This window comes from Microcaecilia unicolor, chromosome 2 (assembly GCF_901765095.1).
Source record: "Microcaecilia unicolor chromosome 2, aMicUni1.1, whole genome shotgun sequence".
Lineage (NCBI taxonomy): Eukaryota > Metazoa > Chordata > Amphibia > Gymnophiona > Siphonopidae > Microcaecilia > Microcaecilia unicolor.
The window spans coordinates 212,588,776-212,611,180 of NC_044032.1; the positions used below are offsets into that span (position 1 = coordinate 212,588,776).

At 47.0% G+C, this 22,405-nt stretch overlaps 1 protein-coding gene across 1 annotated transcript in view; it reads right to left on the reverse strand.

The window, feature by feature from the left end:
• IDNK (IDNK gluconokinase) overlaps positions 1-22,405 on the reverse strand; it is a 63,196-nt gene that overhangs the window by 18,158 nt on the left and 22,633 nt on the right. The window contains exons 2-3 of the mRNA XM_030192346.1: positions 17,999-18,029; positions 15,272-15,358 (exon numbers count right to left, since the gene is read on the reverse strand). Coding sequence (XP_030048206.1) covers positions 15,272-15,358; positions 17,999-18,029 — 118 coding nt within the window. The remainder of the gene's footprint in view (positions 1-15,271; positions 15,359-17,998; positions 18,030-22,405) is intronic.

The following is a 22,405-nucleotide window of genomic DNA, read 5'->3' on the forward strand; positions in this document are numbered from 1 at the left end:
TGATGTCATTTTTTGTAAATGGTGACACTACGTGGGACACATAATAGAGACATATATGCTTTTGTGGCTAAACAGTCCTGGTTTGTGTGATGCTACATTTAGCCAGTCAGTACTGGGGTAATTGAAATTAATCATACAAATGGGCAAAAAGAACTGTGAAAACCCACAAAAATAAAAAAAAAGAACCAGTTCCAGCTAGTAGTGGCGTAGCCAGACCTGAGATTTTGGGTGGGCCCAGAGCTAATATGGGTGAGCACGCACTGTCTATATAAGTATGAGTAGTGTCTCTTGGGATCCTACAAAATAATGACTAAGAATTCACTTGATGATGGATTTCTAAGTAGTCTGCCCAACAGCTGCCCTGCATCAGTATAACCACATACATACTTAATGGAAAAATTGATATTTTTAAATATAATTACATTATCCCACAATCTCTCCACTGCAAAATGCTATACACAAACTTGTGCAAAAACACACTCATATCTTTAAAACCATAACAGCACTAATTCCAAGGACAGGATGAGCTACAACCTTATGCTTGAAAAGGCAGAACTGTAATTACACTAGGCTCTAAAACACCAATACACTACCTCGTGAAAAAAAGCAAAACAAAAAGGGCTGCGAATACTACATGCTAGCAGAATACTGCACCTTGATCACACTTGAAAAACACATGACACAACAGACATGACACAAGGAACTAGAAATCAAAAAATATGAAGGCAAAATACTGAAGTGGAAAGTTAACTCAAGAAGTCAGACTCAGCATGCAGCAATACCAGAAAAATTTAAACTTACATGCAAAATATCACAGATGCACATTTCCAAAAGATGACATATTCAAATTAATAAATTCTGAATAAAATACTTTTTTCTACCTTTGTTGTCTGATCTATTTGCTTTGGTCCCAGTGTCTTCTGTTTTACGCAGTGTCTTTCCATTTGATATTTTTTCACTCACCATGTCCACCATCCTCCTGTGTCCTTATGCGTCCTGTCTACCATCTGTAGCCCTGCCCCTATCCTTCCGCGAGTTTCAGTATCTGCCCTCAACGTGTTCCAAACCAGCCCTTAAACTCAGCAGTTCCCCTCCATCCATATCCAGCATTCCTCCTCACTTCCCTCCATCCATGTGCATCTACTTCCACTGTCTTCCCTCCCCTCCATCCATGTCCAGCATTTCTCTTCTTTTCTTTCCCTTCCCCTCCATCCATGTGCATCTCCTTCCTTTGTCTTTCCTTACCTCCATCCTTGTCCAACATTTCTCCTCTCTTCCCTGCCCTCCACTCCATCCATGTCCAGCATTTCTCCTCTCTTCCATCCCCTCTATCCATGTGCACCTCCTTCCTGACTTCTCTCCCCTCCCTCCATCCATTCGTCCAGCAACTCTCCATTCTCCCCTATCCAGCAAATGTCCTCTGTCCCCTGCCCCCTCCATTCATCCATCCATGTTCAGCAATTCTCCTGTCTCCCCTGACCTCCCCTCCATCCATCCATGTCCAGCAACTCTCCATTCTCCCCTGCCCTCTCCTCCATCCATCCATCTCCAGCAAATTTCTTCTCTCCCCTTTCTGCTCCATCCATTCATGTCCAGCAATTTTCTTCTTTCCCCTGCCCTCCGCTCCATGTCCAGCAACTCTCCATTCTCCCCTGCCCTCTCCTCCATCCATCCATCTCCAGCAAATTTCCTCTCTCCCCTTTCCGCTCCATCCATTCATGTCCAGCAATTTTCTTCTTTCCCCTGCCCTCCGCTCCATGTCCAGCAACTCTCCATTCTCCCCTGCCCTCTCCTCCAGCCATCCATCTCCAGCAAATTTCCTCTCTCCCCTTTGCCTTCCATCCATCCATGTCCAGCAATTCTCCTCTTTCCCCTGCCCTCCGCTCCGTCCAGCAACTCTCCATTCTCCCCTGCCCTCTCCTCCATCCATCTCCAGCAAATTTCCTCTCTCCCCTTTCCCCTCCATCCATCCCTGTTGTCCAGCAATTCTCCTCTCTCCCCTGCCCATTCTGTTTCTGTCCATCCCCTTCCATCCAGCGTCTCCTCCCTCCCCCTTCACAGCATCTCCCAGCCACCTGTAAAGAATGACAACTTCCGTTCCATTCTACTCCCGAAGTCGCAGCGACGAACGGGCAGGCAGCGCTGTGGTAGTAAAAGCAACAAGTCGACTGGTTCGACTCTCCGTCCGTCCTTCACTTCCCTCCCTCTGCGTCCCACCTTCCTCTGACGTCATTTCCTTTCGGGCGGGATGCAGAGGGAGGGAAGTGAAGGACGGAGAGTCGAACCAGTCTCCTTGTTGCTTTTACTACTGCAGCGCTGCCTGCCCGTTCGTCGTTGCGACTTCGGGTAAAAGTCGCCGTTCCAGTCGTCGTCGTTTGGGTGGGCCTGAGCCAAGATTGGGTGGGCCTGGGCCCACCCAGGCCCACCCGTAGCTACGCCCCTGCCAGCTAGTCTGCAACAACTGATTAATACAGAAACTCTAATTAATATAGAAGCTCTTTTCTCAACTGTTTTGATTCCTACACAGAATCAAAACAGTGGCGAAAACAGCCTTCAGAAACTTTCACTCACCCTTTTACTATCAAGTACAAAAGCACAACTGGTGGGGGCAGATATGCGAGGCCAAAAGGCAGGACGTGAAACTGGTAGTGTTGTTTCCTCACCCGAAATCAGAGATACTTCCTGTGACTTGGACACATCTGAATGTGGATATAAGCAAGTCCAGAGAGCATAGCCAGTCATTTTTCTAAATCAGGGGCAGAAGGGTACCTAAGGAAATGATCCAGAACTTTTCTTTGACCAGATATTTGTTCTGGTCCCTTAAGTCTAGAATGGTATGGCACAAACAAGTACTTGAAATAAAACCCCTTCCCTTTTTCTCCTGGTGGAATAGGGTCGGCCACATGGGCTTTTAGAAGGGAGAAGAGTTCCTCTGCAAGCACTTCCCCATTCTGAGAGCTGAAGTTTGACGTTCTCAGTGGCCAATTTGGCAGGAGTTGACACCAATTGAGGGTGTAACCCATCCAGACTATGAAGTCTGGTGTTACAAGGGACCACCTTTATTAGAAAACATTCAGCCTCCCTCCTGCCAGTAGGCCATACAGGATGGATACTTTTATGGCTACTATGTTCTCTTGGAGCCAGTCAAAAGCTTTCCCCTTGCTTAGGCTTGCCACTAAGGACAGGAGCCTGGAGGCTGGGCCTGCTGCTGAGGATGGGAGGAATGGGTGAACCTATGCCTTTGAGTAGTAGGTACCGTTTCAACTCCCACAGGAAAACCTCCAAGATGTGGAGGATGCAGAAGGAGTGGGCTAAGGTAGTGACTTGATGACATCAATTCTCTTCTTGACGAGTCTTCCACCTCTTTCACTTTGTCCAGAGACAATTGGTCCAAGGTCTGAGACACACAGCCATGAGAGTTTGCATGTGCTAATATCAACAGCAGAAAGCCTGGATGCCACATCAAAAACATCAAATGTAGCCTAAGACAGATGCTTCCTGCACTCCTTCTGCTCAGTAGCTACCTGGTGAAGGCGTGTGGCTTGCGGTCTGCTCCTGTGGGTGTGTATCCACAATTTTGAGCGCAGTACCCACCAAGGACTTAAAATATAAAGCAGGTAGGACTGGATGCAGGAGATGACATTGAGCCCTGAAAACTTTCCTCTCAAACGACTCCAGAGTATGAACATCCCTGCCTAGGGGAGTTGAGGTATGGTCCTCGAGCTTCTGGCTCTTTTGAAAGTGGATTCAACCACCATGGAATGGTGCAGCAACTACAGCCTCTCAAATCCAAGAGACTTCTGGACCCTATACATGGAGTCCACCTACTTAGGAACAGTCTGCAAAGAGAGAGGATTCTCTCAATTCTTCATCTGTGCATCTTTCAGGATGTTGCAAATAGGCAGGATGGTGTGAATAGGCACTGTCACAGCTTCCTTAGCAGGAGAATCATAATCGAGGACAGTCAACATCTATGCCCTGGGCACATCCTTAACCTCCAACTTAAATGGAATGGTCTCCATCATTTCCCTAAAAAAAATAAAATAAAAAACCCACCAACAAAGGAGAGTTCCTTGGGGGGGGGGGGGGATTTCCTTCTCTCCTGCGGTGGGGAATGATCCGAAGGAAGGCTAAGGGACCTCTCCTCCGAGAAATCCTCTTGCTCCTCCTCCTATGTCCAGGAACGGTCTGATTCAAAGAAGCATTCATCATTGAAAGTTTAAGTCTGTGCCTGCCTCAGCCTACTATAAAGGTGTCCGGGTCCAGAGTGAGTGGGTCAAGCTATGAATCATCTCAAGGACTCTCAGGCAGCTTTCTCCTCCAATGGGCTGGAAAGGGTCACCACATCAGTTGGTGCAGTCTCTGATGCCCAGCAAGACAATGGCATTGACAACCACCTAACAGGCAGGGCGTGGGTCTCCAAGATAGGCTGGAGTGATTCCACAGTTGGCACAAGTGCTCTTGATTCCTTGGTATTGCGCAATCCCAGGATGCACGCCAACAAGTCTTTTAGAATGACCCAGAACTGCTCCTCAAAGGCAGGCATCAGTAAAGGCAGGACTACTGCCAGGGTGGAGACAGCCTGCGAACATGTTGGTGCCAAATCGGAAGTGGGGTCTCAGCTTCCAGGAGACTGGTGCATCAGCACTGCTTCAATAGAGGGGAAGCCAACATTTCTCAGGTACCGACAACACCGATTCCCTGGAGCTCCTGGCATCATGCTTCAAGGAGGATCGATGCTCAGCATCGGACCCCTTCAGAGCCGATGAGGGCGAAGCAGAATTCATGCGAATCCTTGGTGTTGGGTCTAAGGATGCTAGGCCCAGGCGGCCGCTACAGGTGCTCAATGTCGAGGCATGGAGAGACCTCCTCGATGCTGATTTCTTACCAGTGTCTAGTGCAGCTCCAGAAGCCATGGTGGTTGATCCTCTCAATGCCGATGTATCGGATTTCTGTGTGCCAAAATGTTTCTCTCATACAGCCTCTCTACTTTTCTCTTCTGCATTTGAGTACATCGAGAACAATTAGAAGAGTCATGGTGGTGCCTCAGACATATTAGGCACATGACATGTGTGTCAGTCACAGACAATGTCATATTACAATCTGTGCACTACTTAAACCCACTAGCAGGCTTCTGGAACACCATGGGGAAAAATAGCCGCAGTGAAATCAAATGGCTCAATGATGGAAAGAGGGGAAAAATGACAACCTCCCCCCCCCCCCCCCCCCCCCAAGATCCTGGTTGGGAGCTCAGACCCAAACTGGCCACGAGAAATGGAAAAAGGAAAGAAAATAAAAAGGCAAAAAGAACTAAGAGTAATTAAAAAGTTTTTTTAAATCCCACGCTACTCACAAAATCAAATGGGGCAGTAAGGCAAAACAAACAAACAAAAAACCCAAAAAAAACCAAACAGGTACATTTTACTCATTGGCACAATGGAAGACATGTTATATCATCTCTTTGGAGAAAGTGAAACTGTGTTCCGCACGACTTGGGCAGGTGGGAAGGCATTCACGCATGTAGGGTGCGGACCTACCAAAGGCTTATTGAATACTAGGAACGCTGAGTAGCATCCACACTGGAACTGTCGGGGGACTTCACCCACATGTGAGAAGACTGTGTCATGTTTGTCCTGGGATAAAAGGGCATGTTGAAGTGAGAGGCAGATGAAGAGTGTAGTTGAGAGAATGGAAATATAGTAATTCAGAGCTGGAGAGGCAGGACAAAGGGATGTGCAGAAGAGGAACCAGCTTCAGTAGTGAGGGTACATGAAGGAGTTGCATGATGTGGCATTGTGCAGGGCTGCAGCATGACACAGAAGGTGGCACACACACCAAGGCCTATTTTAGTAATAGACACATCAGGCTCAATCTAGGGGTTTAGCTGTCTTTGAAACTCTAGACAGATTATTATATCTTGGAAAGGAAATGAAGCGAATGCTACATACCTGTAGAATGTATTCTCCGAGGACAGCAGGCTGATTGTTCTCACTGATGGGTGACGTCCACGGCAGCCCCTCCAATCGGAACACTTTCTAGCAAAGTCCTTTGCTAGTCCTCGCGCGCCGATGTGTACCGCGCATGCGCGGCCGTCTTCCCGCCCGAACCGGCTCGTGCCGGCCAGTCTCATATGTAGCAAGACAAAGAGAAGGGAAGACACAACTCCAAAGGGGAGGCGGGCGGGTTTGTGAGAACAATCAGCCTGCTGTCCTCGGAGAATACCTTCTACAGGTATGTAGCATTCGCTTTCTCCGAGGACAAGCAGGCTGCTTGTTCTCACTGATGGGGTATCCCTAGCCCCCAGGCTCACTCAAAACAACAACCATGGTCAATTGGGCCTCGCGACGGCGAGGACATAACTGAGATTGACCTAAAAAATTTACCAACTAACTGAGAGTGCAGCCTGGAACAGAACAAACATGGGCCTAGGGGGGTGGAGTTGGATTCTAAACCCCGAACAGATTCTGAAGAACTGACTGCCCGAACCGACTGTCGTGTCGGGTATCCTGCTGCAGGCAGTAATGAGATGTGAATGTGTGGACAGATGACTACGTTGCAGCTTTGCAAATCTCTTCAATAGTGGCTGACTTCAAGTGGGCTACCGACGCTGCCATGGCTCTAACATTATGAGCCGTGACATGACCCTCAAGAGCCAGCCCAGCCTGGGCGTAAGTGAAGGAAATGCAATCTGCTAGCCAATTGGATATGGTGCGTTTTCCCACAGCCACTCCCCTCCTGTTGGGATCAAAAGAAACAAACAATTGGGCGGACTGTCTGTTGGGCTGTGTCCGCTCCAGATAGAAGGCCAATGCTCTCTTGCAGTCCAATGTGTGCAGCTGACGTTCAGCAGGGCAGGAATGAGGACGGGGAAAGAATGTTGGCAAGACAATTGACTGGTTCAGATGGAACTCCGACACAACCTTTGGCAAGAACTTAGGGTGAGTGCGGAGGACTACTCTGTTATGATGAAATTTGGTGTAAGGGGCCTGGGCTACCAGGGCCTGAAGCTCACTGACTCTACGAGCTGAAGTAACTGCCACCAAGAAAATGACCTTCCAGGTCAAGTACTTCAGATGGCAGGAATTCAGTGGCTCAAAAGGAGGTTTCATCAGCTGGGTGAGAACGACATTGAGATCCCATGACACTGTAGGAGGCTTGACAGGGGGCTTTGACAAAAGCAAACCTCTCATGAAGCGAACAACTAAAGGCTGTCCTGAGATCGGCTTACCTTCCACACGGTAATGGTATGCACTGATTGCACTAAGGTGAACCCTTACAGAGTTGGTCTTGAGACCAGACTCAGACAAGTGCAGAAGGTATTCAAGCAGGGTCTGTGTAGGACAAGAGCGAGGATCTAGGGCCTTGCTGTCACACCAGACGGCAAACCTCCTCCACAGAAAGAAGTAACTCCTCTTAGTGGAATCTTTCCTGGAAGCAAGCAAGATGCGGGAGACACCCTGTGACAGACCCAAAGAGGCAAAGTCTACGCTCTCAACATCCAGGCCGTGAGAGCCAGGGACCGGAGGTTGGGATGCAGAAGCGCCCCTTCGTCCTGTGTGATGAGGGTCGGAAAACACTCCAATCTCCACGGTTCTTCGGAGGACAACTCCAGAAGAAGAGGGAACCAGATCTGACGCGGCCAAAAAGGAGCAATCAGAATCATGGTGCCTCGGTCTTGCTTGAGTTTCAACAAAGTCTTCCCCACCAGAGGTATGGGAGGATAAGCATACAGCAGACCCTCCCCCCAGTCCAGGAGGAAGGCATCCGATGCCAGTCTGCCGTGGGCCTGAAGCCTGGAACAGAACTGAGGGACTTTGTGGTTGGCTCGAGATGCGAAGAGATCTACCAAGGGGGTGCCCCACACCTGGAAGATCTGTCGCACTACACGGGAGTTGAGCGACCACTCGTGAGGTTGCATAATCCTGCTCAACCTGTCGGCCAGACTGTTGTTTACGCCTGCCAGATATGTGGCTTGGAGCACCATGCCGTGACGGCGAGCCCAGAGCCACATGCTGACGGCTTCCTGACACAGGGGGCGAGATCCGGTGCCCCCCTGCTTGTTGACGTAATACATGGCAACCTGGTTGTCTGTCTGAATTTGGATAATTTGGTGGGACAGCCGATCTCTGAAAGCCTTCAGAGCGTTCCAGATCGCTCGTAACTCCAGAAGATTGATCTGCAGATCGCGTTCCTGGAGGGACCAGCTTCCTTGGGTGTGAAGCCCATCGACATGAGCTCCCCACCCAGGAGAGACGCATCCGTGGTCAGCACTTTTTGTGGCTGAGGGATTTGGAAAGGACGTCCCAGAGTCAAATTGGACCAAATCGTCCACCAATACAGGGATTTGAGAAAACTCGTGGACAGGTGGATCACGTCTTCTAGATCCCCAGCAGCCTGAAACCACTGGGAAGCTAGGGTCCATTGGGCAGATCTCATGTGAAGGCGGGCCATGGGAGTCACATGAACTGTGAAGGCCATGTGGCCCAGCAATCTCAACATCTGCCGAGCTGTGATCTGCTGGAACGCTCGCACCCTCGAGACGAGGGACAACAAGTTGTTGGCTCTCGTCTCTGGGAGATAGGCGCGAGCCGTCCGAGAATCCAGCAGAGCTCCTATGAATTCGAGTTTCTGCACTGGGAGAAGATGGGACTTTGGATAATTTATCACGAACCCCAGTAGCTCCAGGAGGCGAATAGTCATCTGCATGGACTGCAGGGCTCCTGCCTCGGATGTGTTCTTCACCAGCCAATCGTCGAGATATGGGAACACGTGCACCCCCAGCCTGCGAAGTGCCGCTGCTACTACAGCCAAGCACTTTGTGAACACCCTGGGTGCGGAGGCGAGCCCAAAGGGTAGCACACAGTACTGGAAATGACGTGTGCCCAGCTGAAATCGCAGATACTGTCTGTGAGCTGGCAGTATCGGGATGTGCGTATAGGCGTCCTTCAAGTCCAGAGAGCATAGCCAATCATTTTCCTGAATCATAGGGAGAAGGGTGCCCAGGGAAAGCATCCTGAACTTTTCTTTGACCAGATATTTGTTCAGGGCCCTTAGGTCTAGGATGGGACGCATCCCCCCTGTTTTCTTTTCCACAAGGAAGTACCTGGAATAGAATCCCAGCCCTTCCTGCCCGGATGGCACGGGCTCGACCGCATTGGCGCTGAGAAGGGCGGAGAGTTCCTCTGCAAGTACCTGCTTGTGCTGGAAGCTGTAAGACTGAGCTCCCGGTGGACAATTTGGAGGTTTTGAGGCCAAATTGAGGGTGTATCCTTGCCGGACTATTTGGTGAACCCACTGATCGGAGGTTATGAGAGGCCACCTTAGGTGAAAAGCTTTCAACCTCCCCCCGACTGGCAGGTCGCCCGGCACTGACACTTGGATGTCGGCTATGCTCTGCTGGAGCCAGTCAAAAGCTCGTCCCTTGCTTTTGCTGGGGAGCCGAGGGGCCTTGCTGAGGCGCACGCTGCTGACGAGAGCGAGCGCGCTGGGGCTTAGCCTGGGCCGCAGGCTGTCGAGAAGGAGGATTGTACCTACGCTTGCCAGAAGAGTAGGGAACAGTCTTCCTTCCCCAAAAAAATCTTCTACCTGTAGAGGTAGAGGCTGAAGGCTGCCGGCGGGAGAACTTGTCGAATGCGGTGTCCCGCTGGTGGAGCTGCTCTACCACCTGTTCGACTTTTTCTCCAAAAATATTATCCGCACGGCAAGGCGAGTCCGCAATCCGCTGCTGGATTCTATTCTCCAGGTCGGAGGCACGCAGCCATGAGAGTCTGCGCATCACCACACCTTGAGCAGCGGCCCTGGACGCAACATCAAAGGTGTCATACACCCCTCTGGCCAGGAATTTTCTGCACGCCTTCAGCTGCCTGACCACCTCCTGAAATGGCTTGGCTTGCTCAGGGGGGAGCTTGTCCACCAAGCCCGCCAACTGCCGCACATTGTTCCGCATGTGTATGCTCGTGTAGAGCTGGTACGACTGAATTTTGGCCATGAGCATAGAAGAATGGTAGGCCTTCCTCCCAAAGGAGTCCAAGGTTCTAGAGTCCTTGCCTGGGGACGCCGAAGCATGCTCCCTAGAACTCTTGGCCTTCTTTAGGGCCAAATCCACAACTCCAGAGTCGTGAGGCAACTGAGTGCGCATCAGCTCTGGGTCCCCATGGATTCGGTACTGGGACTCAATCTTCTTGGGGATGTGGGGATTACTTAATGACTTGGTCCAGTTCGCCAGCAATGTCTTTTTGAGGACATGATGCATGGGTACTGTGGACGCTTCCTTAGGTGGAGAAGGATAGTCCAGGAGCTCAAACATTTCAGCCCTGGGCTCGTCCTCCACAACCACTGGGAAGGGGATGGCCGTAGACATCTCCCGGACAAAGGAAGCGAAAGACAGGCTCTCGGGAGGAGAAAGCTGCCTTTCAGGAGAGGGAGTGGGATCAGAAGGAAGACCCTCAGACTCCTCGTCAGAGAAATATCTGATGTCCTCTTCTTCTTCCCACGAGGCCTCACCATCGGTGTCAGACACAAGTTCACGGACCTGTGTCTGCAGCCGTACCCGGCTCGACTCCGTGGAACCACGGCCACGGTGGGAGCGTCGAGAGGTAGACTCCCTCGTCCGCACCGGCGAAGCTCCCTCCGCCGACGTAGTCGGGGAGCCTTCCTGGGAGGCTACCGCAGTTTGTACCGCACACGGCACCGATGTCGGAGACCTCACCCCGGGCAATGGGCCAGCCGGCGCCTCGCTCGACGGTACCGGTGGCGCAAGCACCCCCGGTACCGGAGGGATAGGGCGCAACAGCTCTCCCAGGATCTCTGGGAGAACAGCTCGGAGACTCTCGTTCAGAGCGGCTGTGGAAAAAGGCATGGAAGCCAATGCAGGCGTCGATGTCAGTCTGTTCCGGGCGTTGAGGCTGTTCCGGACTGTCCAAAGGGGAGCGCATCGACACCTCTTGAACAGAGGGCGAGCGGTCCTCTCGGTGCCGATGCCTACTGGGTGCCGACTCCCTCGGCGACCCAGAGCTCTCGGTGCCGACACGGGAAGGGGACCGGTGACGATGCTTCTTCGACTTCTTGGGACGAAGCATGTCACCGGAGCTTCCCGGCACCGACGAGGAGGATGTAGAATCCAGCCGTCTCTTCCTCGGGGCCGAGGCCGAAGGAGGTCGGTCTCGGGGGGGCTGTACCGCAGGAGCCCTCAGGGTAGGGGGAGACCCACCCGAAGGCTCACCACCACCAGCAGGGGAATGGACAGCCCTCACCTGCACTCCAGACGAAGCACCACCGTCCGACGACATCAGCAGACGAGGAGGTCTCGATACCACCGATGCCGATACAGCCTTCCGATGTCGCCCCGATGCAGAGGGCCGATGCCTCGATGCAATCGGGGGCGAAGATGAAGGTCCAGGCGCCGACGATGTCGAAGCAGTCGATACTCCCGGTGCCGATGCCGACGAAGAGCCCGAGAACAAAACGTTCCACTGGGCTAATCTCGCTACCTGAGTCCGCTTTTGCAAAAGGGAACACAGACTACAGGCCTGCGGGCGGTGCCCAGCCCCCAGACACTGAAGACACGACGCGTGCCTGTCAGTGAGCGAGATTACCCGGGCGCACTGGGTGCACTTCTTGAAGCCGCTGGAAGACTTCGATGTCATGGGCGGAAAAATCGCACCGGCGAGATCAAAACTCGAAATGGCGAAATTGGCACCGCAAAAATAGGGGGAAGAAAAACTTCGACCGAGGCCTAAATAGGGCCTACCCCGACGACGAAAGAAAACTTACCGGAGCAAAGACTGGAAGTACGGGAAGGGAGAAAACCATAAAGGTCTCCTTCCGACACCTTTTTTTTTTTTTTGTAGAACGAATTGATAAATGACGCGCGAGGTCAACTTTGGGGCGCGAACGGCGAAACACGACCGTACCAAGCGCGGACAAAAGACTGGCCGGCACGAGCCGGTTCGGGCGGGAAGACGGCCGCGCATGCGCGGTGCGCATCGGCGCGCGAGGACTAGCAAAGGACTTTGCTAGAAAGTGTTCCGATTGGAGGGGCTGCCGTGGACGTCACCCATCAGTGAGAACAAGCAGCCTGCTTGTCCTCGGAGAAACTAAATTATTAAATCTCTAAACGCCTTTCAAATATCCAGTTTCCTTATCCACAGAGACAGATCAAGAATAATTAGATGCCCACAAACCCCTGCTTGCATTTTCCTCTTATGGAGTATCCTGGGATTTTAAAGCAGCAGGATGGATTTCTCAAAATATGCCAAAAAAACAAGTTATCTTGCTTCCTCTGTCTTTTTTTTCTTTATTATTCTAAGTACTACTACTACTACTACTAACAAACATTTCTAAAGCGCTACTAGGGTTACGCAGCGCTGTACAATTTAAACATAGGACAGTCCCTGCTCAAAGAGCTTACAATCTAAAAGACAAGAGAACAATCTAAAGACAAGTGAACAATCTAGAGGACGAGTGAACAGTTAATCTGATAGGGTGGATAGATTGGGGCATTTTATATTTCTCGAGCGGTTAGGCGCCGAAGGCAGCATTGAAGAGGTGAGTTTTAAGCAGAGATTTGAAGATGGGTAGGGAGGGGGCATGGCGTAAGGGTAAAGGAAGATTGTTCCAGGCGTAGGGTGAGGCAAGGCAGAATGAGCGGAGCCTGGAGTTGGCAGTGGTGGAGAAGGGTACTGAGAGAAGGGCTTTGTCCTGTGAGCGGAGGTTGCGGGCAGGAATATAGGGGGAGATGAGGGTGGAGAGGTAGTGAGGAGCCGCAGACTGAGTGCATTTGTAGGTAAGGAGGAGGAGCTTGAATTGTATGCGATATCTGATCGGAAGCCAATGAAGTGATTTAAGGAGAGGGGTGATATGAGTATATCGGTTTTGGCGGAATATAAGACGTGCAGCAGCGTTCTGAACGGATTGAAGGGGGGATAGATGGCCGAGTGGGAGGCCGGTGAGGAGTAAGTTGCAGTAATCAAGGCGAGAGGTAATGAGAGCGTGGACGAGAGTTCTGGTGGTATGCTCAGAGAGGAAAGGGCAAATTTTGCTGATGTTGAAGAGGAAGAAGCGACAGGTCTTGGCAGTCTGTTGGATATGCGCAGAGAAGGAGAGGGAGGAGCCGAAGATGACTCGGAGGTTGCGGGCAGATGGGACTAAGACTTAGTTCCGCTATTTTGCTTATTTGATTATAGGGTACATCATTTAGAATTGTTACCTTCCATGAATCCACTCTTCAGTTGTTCATGTTTTATAAGTATCAGTTGCTACAAGCATTGGGTTCCAAGAAGCTTTGGTGACCAGCACCATGGCTTACTCATGTTAATGGTGACAGTGACTCAGAAGTGTTTAAAAACATTCAACAGTAACATTTCCTTATCTCTTGCTGCCACTGCTACTTGAAAAGAGAATAAAAGTTTGCTTTACATTGTTCTTGGACATCTGGATTTTCTTGGATGTGGATAAGTGCACTAAATTTCTCATGTATGTGCTAATATCTTGAATCATGAAGTACCTTGCTCAGATGAGATGCAAACTGAAGAGCTCTGTACACTGCATTCATCCTTGCTTACTCATCAAAATGTCCTTAACAAAAGTGGGATGATTCACTTGCAGTTTACTTGGGTACAGTAGGTATACAAAGAACAGTGTTGACTTCAAAAATGCCATCAGAGGCAACAATATTATAAGGCTATCAGAATCCTACTTGTCTGCCTCATTTCCCAAAGTTGATCTAAAAAGATTATCAAGCTGGCAGCAAAGTCTGGAAACTTTTTTTTTTTTTCAAATGTTGTGGTTGCCAATGTTCCCTGAAAATGACAGATACAAATCAAGGTAAGGTATACACAAAAAGTAGCACATATGAGTTTATCTTGTTGGGCAGACTGGATGGACCGTGCAGGTCTTTTTCTGCCATCATCTACTATGTTACTATCCAGCTTATTTTCGAAGGAGAAAGGGCACCCATCTTCCGACACAAATCGGGAGATGGGCGTCCTTCTCCTAAGGGCGCTCAAATTGGCATAATCGCAAGCCGATTTTGGGCGTCCTCAACTGCTTTCCATCGCGGGGACGACCAAAATTCAAGGGGGCATGTCGGCAGTGTACCGAAGGCGGGACGGGGGCATGGTTAAGAGATGCGCATCCTCAGCCGATAATGGAAAAAAAGAAGGGCGTCCCTGATGAGCATTTGGCCAACTTTACTTGGTCCCTTTTTGTTCACGACCAAGCCTCGAAAAGGTGCCTGAACTGACCTGGATGACCACCGGAGAGAATCGTGGATCACCTCCCCTTACTCCCCCAGTGGTCACCAATCCCCTCCCACCCAAAAAAAACAAATTAAAAAACATTTTTTCCAGCCTCTATGCCAGCCCCAAATGTCATACCCAGCTCCATCACAGCAGTATGCAGGTCCCTGGAGCAGTTTTTAGTGGGTACTGCAGTGCACTTCAGGCAGGCGGACCCAGGCCCATCCCTCCCTACCTGTTACACTTGTGGTGGTAAATGGGAGCCCTCCAAAACCCACCCGAAACCCACTGTACCCACATCTAGGTGCCCCCCGTTACCCTTTAAGGGCTATGGTAGTGTTGTACAGTTGTGGGTAGTGGGTTTTGGTGGGGGCTCAGCATTCAAGGTAAGGGAGCTATGCACCTGGGATCAATTTGTGAAGTCCACTGCAGTGCCCCCTAGGGTGCCTGGTTGGTGTCCTGGCATGTGAGAAGAGACCAGTGCACTATGAATGCTGGCTCCTCCCATTACCAAATGGCTTGGATTTTTTCGTTTTTGAGATGGCCGTCCTCGGTTTCCATTATCGGCGAAAACCGAGGTTGGCCATCTCTAAGGTTGACCTAAATGTCAAGATGGTCGACCTAAATGTTGAGATTTGGGCATCCCAGACCGTATTATTGAAACAAAAGATGGACGCCTATCTTGTTTCGATAATACCGGATGCCCCACCCCTTCGCCAGGGCGCCCTTAAAGATGGGCGCCCAGTTCGATTATGCCCCTCCACGTTACTATGAGTTTTCCTTCTCTTGATTCTCTTTCCACTTCCCATCTTCTGGGGTTGATTTTCAATTAGATATTTTTAAACAAAAGAATCTATGATAAAATGCTACAGCTGGGGGGTATATTGGGGTCTTGGCTCTGTACAACTGGTATGCTTTTGAAAAGACTCCAGAAGAGAAAGATATCTGAAAGAGCTACATAACACAGATGAAACCAGCTCTGCATTTAACAAGCAGCACATACACAAACACTGATTTGCCATGATTGAAGCTACCTGATCAGTGAGTGGTATTCCTTTTGCCATCTTCAGTTTGTTCCCATCAGAATGATAATCATCTGCATCGTAGAACTTCCATCCTAGCTAGAAAAGAATAGTTGTACGATAATTATTGTTTTGTGTTAAAAATAGAAATATTGCTTTGATCAGAGCAGCCTGAAATGTTCCTGTATGAGCATGGCCACATGGACTAGGGTCTATTGGTTTAGATAAATTCAGAAAGGAATTATCCCACAGGTACACAATTTCAGCACACAATCAGGACCTCTCAAGGATGCCCATAAAATCCAGCCCTTGGCAATTCCTCAACAAGTCCCCATGTAACTATGAGAACCAAAAACCAAGGTGGTGGTAGCAGGCAACTAGACAGTCACACAATCTCTCTCTTCCTCTGGTCAACACATTCAAATGGAACCAGTCTAGTTGGAAGAAAACGGAAAGTTGCAGAGTCTTGGGCCAGGTCTTCCTCTGCTACCAAGATCCAGGCTCAATTTGAATTGTGCAGTACCTCCTTTACATAATTGCACACTGCAGGACGCCGTGAGTAGGAGCCCTCTCTTTGATTTTGTCTCAGTCAGCCATCACAAAATGAGGGCTACATTAAAAAAAATTCTTGACAGGACAGTCTTCTTGTTTCCTACTGTACCTAACGGGAAACTCGTTCCTGCCGTTAATCCAGATCCTCTTCCTACTGATTCTGGATTTTCTTCATTATTCCCATTGCCCACCCACTCCCAATGAGCCCCAAACCTTCCTCTCTCTCCCTGCCATATATCTCAGTGCCTCTTCCCCATCCTAAAACCAACCTACCAGACCGCAGAACATCCCTTTCCAATACCAAAACCAAATTCTCTCTCTTCCTTTACCCATTCCCAATGCCTCTCCTGTCCCCCATTCCTATGTCAATACCTGTGATTCCTTTCCCATTAAAAAAGGTAAATAATTATAAGGGAGAATAAACAAGACTGGGCAACCAATATCTTTATTTACTATGCATACATATATAAATTTGCCACAGAATTGATAGCGCATTTTCAAAACTGTTGCAGAATTTTCTAACTCCTGCTCTAGAATCTATCCCTGCACTGCTGCAGGAAACCAGGTGCTGTGCCAATATTACTACTAAATATAAACCGGGTTTATATTTAGCGGTTATTATTTGGTTTACCAGTCGATTATATGATTTTTGTTTTGGTATCAATATTGCCAACATACTACAAATCTGAACATAAATACAGTTGTTTCTTTCATCCAAGCAGATCCCAGTGTGCTTTACAATTATAAAACATGCTCACAAGACAATGAAGTAGGAGGAAAGAGAGGGAGGCCAGATAGTGGTTCAGTGGGAAGAACATGAGGCCATAAAGTAGCTTGATGCCCTAGTCTGTTCACTTCTAGAAGTCAAGGGTAAATAGCTAGCTCTGGATTCACTGAAATGCAGAAGCATTATCCCCCGGATTACGCGCAAATCCGGTCGTATTCTGGATTTGTACGCGCAACTTAATTAGCTAACAGGCAAATCAGTGCCAATAATTGCCAATTAACAAGCAATTATTGTCACTAATTGGCATTAATTTGAATTTACACACACAACTGTCTAAGCGTATTCTGTAACGTAATGCACGTAAATTCTAAACTGCATAGTTGAAAAAGGGGAATGGCCATGGGTGTGGAATATGCGGGTTGTGTGCATTTCTAAAATCTATGCGCATTGTTATAGAACATACCTTGTCCATGCCTAATTTAGGCATCAGCATTTCAACCAAGTTTTACTTGGCATAACTGCCCATGACTAAATTTAGTCGTGTGGGCGGAACTAGGTGTATTCCATAAACTGCGTTTAAATTTAGACATACTTTATAGAATATGCCTAGGCGTATTTTGTTTTTTTTTGGGGGGGGGGGCGATTTTTTTTAGGAGTGCGATATAGAATATAGCCCTATATGGGATGAGCAAACCTGAGACACTACAGTACCCTTTTGAATAAGTCTGTAAGCAGACAAAACCAAAAGAGAAGGGGGAAGCTAAACAAGCCTTCCCTGGGCATCATTTCATTCAGCAATTGTCCTGTTGAAACATACTGTAATTGTTTTCTCAACCTAGGCCCATAATATGCATCTACCCGTCTCAAAAACTATACTGTCAGTATAATTAGCTGCTGTTATTCTGAAAAGGAGAAGTTTAGTAGTAAGGGTAATGCAGATGAGGGCTGAGACTCACCATAGAGCCTCAGAAGATATGAAAAGTACTGTGCTGGCCCAAGGGGTTATGGCACCATAAGCCAACTACTGCTCCACCCCCCCCCCCCAAACCAGCATTGATGCCATTGCTCTCTCCTCATTGGCTCTACCTGCTCTTTACAGTAGTGAGATCATGTTACCTTGCTTTCACTGTGCTCTCCTCCATACTCAGCCATCTACAGCACCCCAAGAAGTACCTGTTCTCATGTTTAAACTTGTGACAGTGTTGGAAAGAATACAGTAGTGAATAGTGATAACAAAAGATGCTGGCACTGCTGTGAAGGCTGAGCCAGTGAGGCAGGCTTTTGGTGCCTTCAAACTTTGGCACCCTGAGCCACTGCATCACCGGGCTCATGCCTTGAGCTGGCCCTGCATGCTATACTCAACTCTTTCTAATACATTTCAGTTCTATGATCAGCAGAAAGAAGTACTTTAAAGTTAATTCAGTGCCTATAAAAAGACAAATTGTATCAATAAACTGTACCTTCTTCGCTAACAGTGACCCCACAGTACTTCTGTAAAAGAGAACAGGCATAGAGTTAAAGATCATACATCCAAAAATTATTTCTTAAATAGACTAATAGACCAAGTTGAATGCAGCTGACAGTCTTTTCCTAGTTTCTGGCAGACAACACCTGAAAACAAAACCCTTCAAGCACAGTAAAGTCCTGCTGACATGGAATCTGTGTAGTGTAATCCACTGATGACAAACATCAGTCACAAATGCATTAGACTGGCTTTCCTGAGAGCCAAACCTAATTATGCAAATGAATCAGAATCTTGATTCAGATTCATACATACATACGTATAAATACATATCATAAATGTCCACCAGAAATCCTGAAAGTCAGAGCTATTCAAGGCCATAAGAGTTCATGTGAGCAAAAGTTTTCAGTTACATTACACTGTGAGCAGTACTTTACAGTAGAAAAATTAAAATGAGGTAGGCAGTACTGATGCTCATCGCTGATATACAAGGAGAAATGCATCTCCCAAAACTGATATATTTCAATTAATAAATTCAGAATACTATTTTCTATCTTTGTCATCTGTTTTATTTCTCCACTCTCTTTGGTCCCAGTGTCTCTTCTGATTTCCCTCCGTCTTCTCCCTCCTCTTACAGCCCAGCATCCCCCCCCTGCATAGCCCAGCACCTTCCTATCCCTTATCCAGTGGTCCAACATTTCTTCTCTTCCCCCCAGCACCTCCCAATGATCCAGCATCTCTCTTCTCACTCTTCTCCTTTCCCTCTGCAGTCCAGCACCTTTCTGTCTCCCCCTTCCTCCACAGTCCAACATTTCCCTTACTTTCTCTTCCTCCATCTGACAATGTGCAAATTCTGTGCAAATTCTAATTCTCTTCCTTTGACAAGTCTTCTTTTAATTCCTGCCTTTATACAGTATCTACCTGCTAAAAGAACATCACCTCTTCCTCAATGATTCCAAAATGTGAGGCTATTGTATTTCCCAACCCACACAGCCCTGCTCCTCCCCTTCCTGCAATCAAGGGTCACCCACTTTCTGAGAACCAGTACAGACTGTAAGTTTCATTGTCAATACTAAGTTTTCCTTCAGATCCCAAGTTAATTTGGTTATCCATTCCTCCTTCTATGCTCTCCACCATGTTTGTTCCGTCAAGTCCCTTCTTTCTACTGCCCAACTTTGAACCCTTATCGTGGCTTTGGTGATTCCACCCCTGGATTACTGCAATTCCCTGTACCATGGACATACTTTCCACTGTAAAATGCCTCCAGCTTATTCAGTCAACATCAGTTAAACTGCTTTACAACATCCACCGTCATGACCACATCACCCGCTCTTGAAGTCTGAAAACTGGCAACCAGAGAAGGCAAAAATTAGCTTCATAATACTTTAGTTAACAAATGGCTACAGCCTGCAGCACCCAATTACATCGCTGACCTTCTGCTGCAATTACTACGCTCCTCCCAAACAGCACTTTTATCCCTTCCCTTCCATCCCAACTCCATTTAGACTTGTTCTTTGACACTGTCTTCTATTAGGCCTGACTCTTTGGAATTCCTTGCCCCTCACCATTCAGCAGAAACCATCATATTCACATTTCATAAAAGCGTTAAAGACCTGGCTATTTGAGCATTTCATTAAATACAATCCTTCCTGATAGACGCGTATCTCACTCAGCCTCTAAGTCTCATTATCCTTCCTTCCTCTTTCTGTTCCCCCTCTCCTTCTCTCTACATCAATTTTTTTCCTCTATTTTTTTTGTAATTTGTTATCCATCCAGCAGTGCTCAGAGTATATGTGGCATATCAAGTCTGTACAAATAAAAATAAATATAATCCACCACCCCTTTCTTCTTTTCCCATGCAGTTCAACATCTCCCTGGTCGTCTCCAGGATTTCCTTTCCTCCTCTCTTCCCCATACTATGGTCCAGCCTCCCATCTTTTTCCTTCCACAGTTCCCCTGTACTGTGGCAGTCAACACACAACATCCTTTCCTGCTGTGTGCCAACACTGCAGCAGGACAGTCAGCCAGGCCTGGAGTTCATCTATATACCCCCATAGCAGGCCTGCTGCACCCTGCCCACTACGTAACAGGAAATTGGCATTAGAATGGACAGAGATACAGAAGGCATTGAGATTAATGTCAAGTATGGCTGCAGCTGTCTTGAGGAAATGGTCTTGAGACGATGTAAAAAAATCAAAGTTTATTATGTAACTCAATATGCACGGAAAAGTCCAAATGGATCAAAAGACTCAATACGGCCGTGTTTCGGCCAATCAGCCTGCCTCAGGAGTCTTTTGTATTTTAAAGTAAAACACATAATAAAGCATGTTCATACATATAATCACAACTGACAATCAAAAAGGACACAATCAAGATAAGGATACAAACCATAAACATATGACTAAAAAATATATAACTTTAAGGTTACAAATATAAAAGTATAAAAACAAAGTTACATATAAAAGAGAGCGTCACATACAAATATGGAACTATCTTCTGAAGGTTAGTATATAATTGCAAAATATGGATAGACGTCTACTGAAAGATGTATATTATAAAAAATTGTAATGATGGAGGCAATGGTAAACCATGATCGTTACATACAATGGTGAAACCACCTTTACAATAATAGTGTGTGATTACACTAAATGGGTAGACACATGATATAAAGCATATATCTAAAACATATCTTAACGGAGGCAATATATAACTGACAAACATCAGTGACACAAAGGTTCACACCTTAATAAGGAATTCACACATAGTGCATTACTATACAAAGAGAAATATTTTAAATACAGTCAAGAACATTAATATTTAAAATAGACTTAAAAGATCTGAGAATATCTGGATTAGAAAATACTGTAAAATCAACCTCTTTTCTAAGAACTAAAAAATATGTACCTTAAGGAAATTCCATGTAAGAAAACTGTGTCTGTCAATATGTTCTCAGAAAAACACTTGTGTCTGGAACTCTGATGAATGATAAAAAAACATAATGTACTCATATGTAACCATATTGAGGAAGCTTATATAATGTGGAGAAATATGAACACACAGTCTAGAAATCCTTTTGGTAAGCAGAAAGTCAAACTGGAAAAACAGCCATCTAGGACAGATGGTGAAAAACTAAATTTCATTCAGGAACCAATTCACACCGTATAAATGGCAGCACTAGATAAAAATGCTTTGTGAAAAAACTTAGGGCTCTGTTTGTTTACTAAGGTGTGTTAGTGTTTTTGGCGAGCCTACACTTAGCACGCGAACTAACCATGAAGGCGCCTATAGGGATATTGTAGGCGCGTACATAGTTAACACACCTATAACACTACTTAGTAAACAGGGCCCTTAATTACTTCGGTGTGAGTAACGGGAAATGTTAACCTATGACCTTGAACAGACATCCCTAATGAACTTCAGACACTGTCAAAAAATACAGAAATAGTGATAAAACCAGCTGATAAGGGAGGTGGTATAGTGGTGATGGATAGAGACAAATATACCAACGAAGTATACAGACAAATCCTTGATCAGGAATATTATATACAACTCAAAGAAGATCCAACGTCAAGACTACAAGAAGAAATAAAAGAGAGTTTTATTAGCACATGATGCAGGTTACCTGACTTCTAAAGAAAAAGATTCTCTCCTTGTCCCTTTTCCAGTTACTCCTACTTTTTTTATATTTTACCGAAGATACAGAAATCTTTAGTAGATCCACCAGGACGCCCGATAGTATCGGGTAATGTATCTCTGCTTGAACCTTTGCCACAATTCGATAATTATTTTCTAAGACCTTATATCTCTAAAATGAAACCTACGTCAGAGATTCATCACACATTTTCATACTTTTGGAAGATTTCAACGGAGACCTCAGTGATATTCTCCTAGTGACTCTTGACATAGACGTACCACAATTAGAATCAATATCAGTTATAGAAAATGTATTGAAAGGCAGGAAAACATTATAAAGAGTCCCTACCTATTTGGTTATTGCATTTGCTACTTTTGCCCTCACACATAATTATTTCATATTCCAAGAGGATTTTTACCAACAAATCTAAGGCATGGCTATGGAATCGGCCATGGCTCCTGATCTAGCCAATTTGTACGTTGCTGACTTTGAAGAGAAGTTTCTTAGAAATCACCCATATGAAAAAGAGATTGTGTTTTACAAAAGATATATAGACAACATACTTTTATGATGGAGAGGCGAAGAAAGCAAACTTATGGAGTTCTAAGAGTGGCTTAACTCTCTTGATACACATCCACATTTCAAAATACAATACAGTCAAGATCAGATTTCATCAGATGACATAGCACAAGAGCCCGATAATGTTGTTTAAAATTGGCTATTATGCCCTGATCCATAGGTTGGATCAGAGAGGTAGTGTTTGGTGGCAGG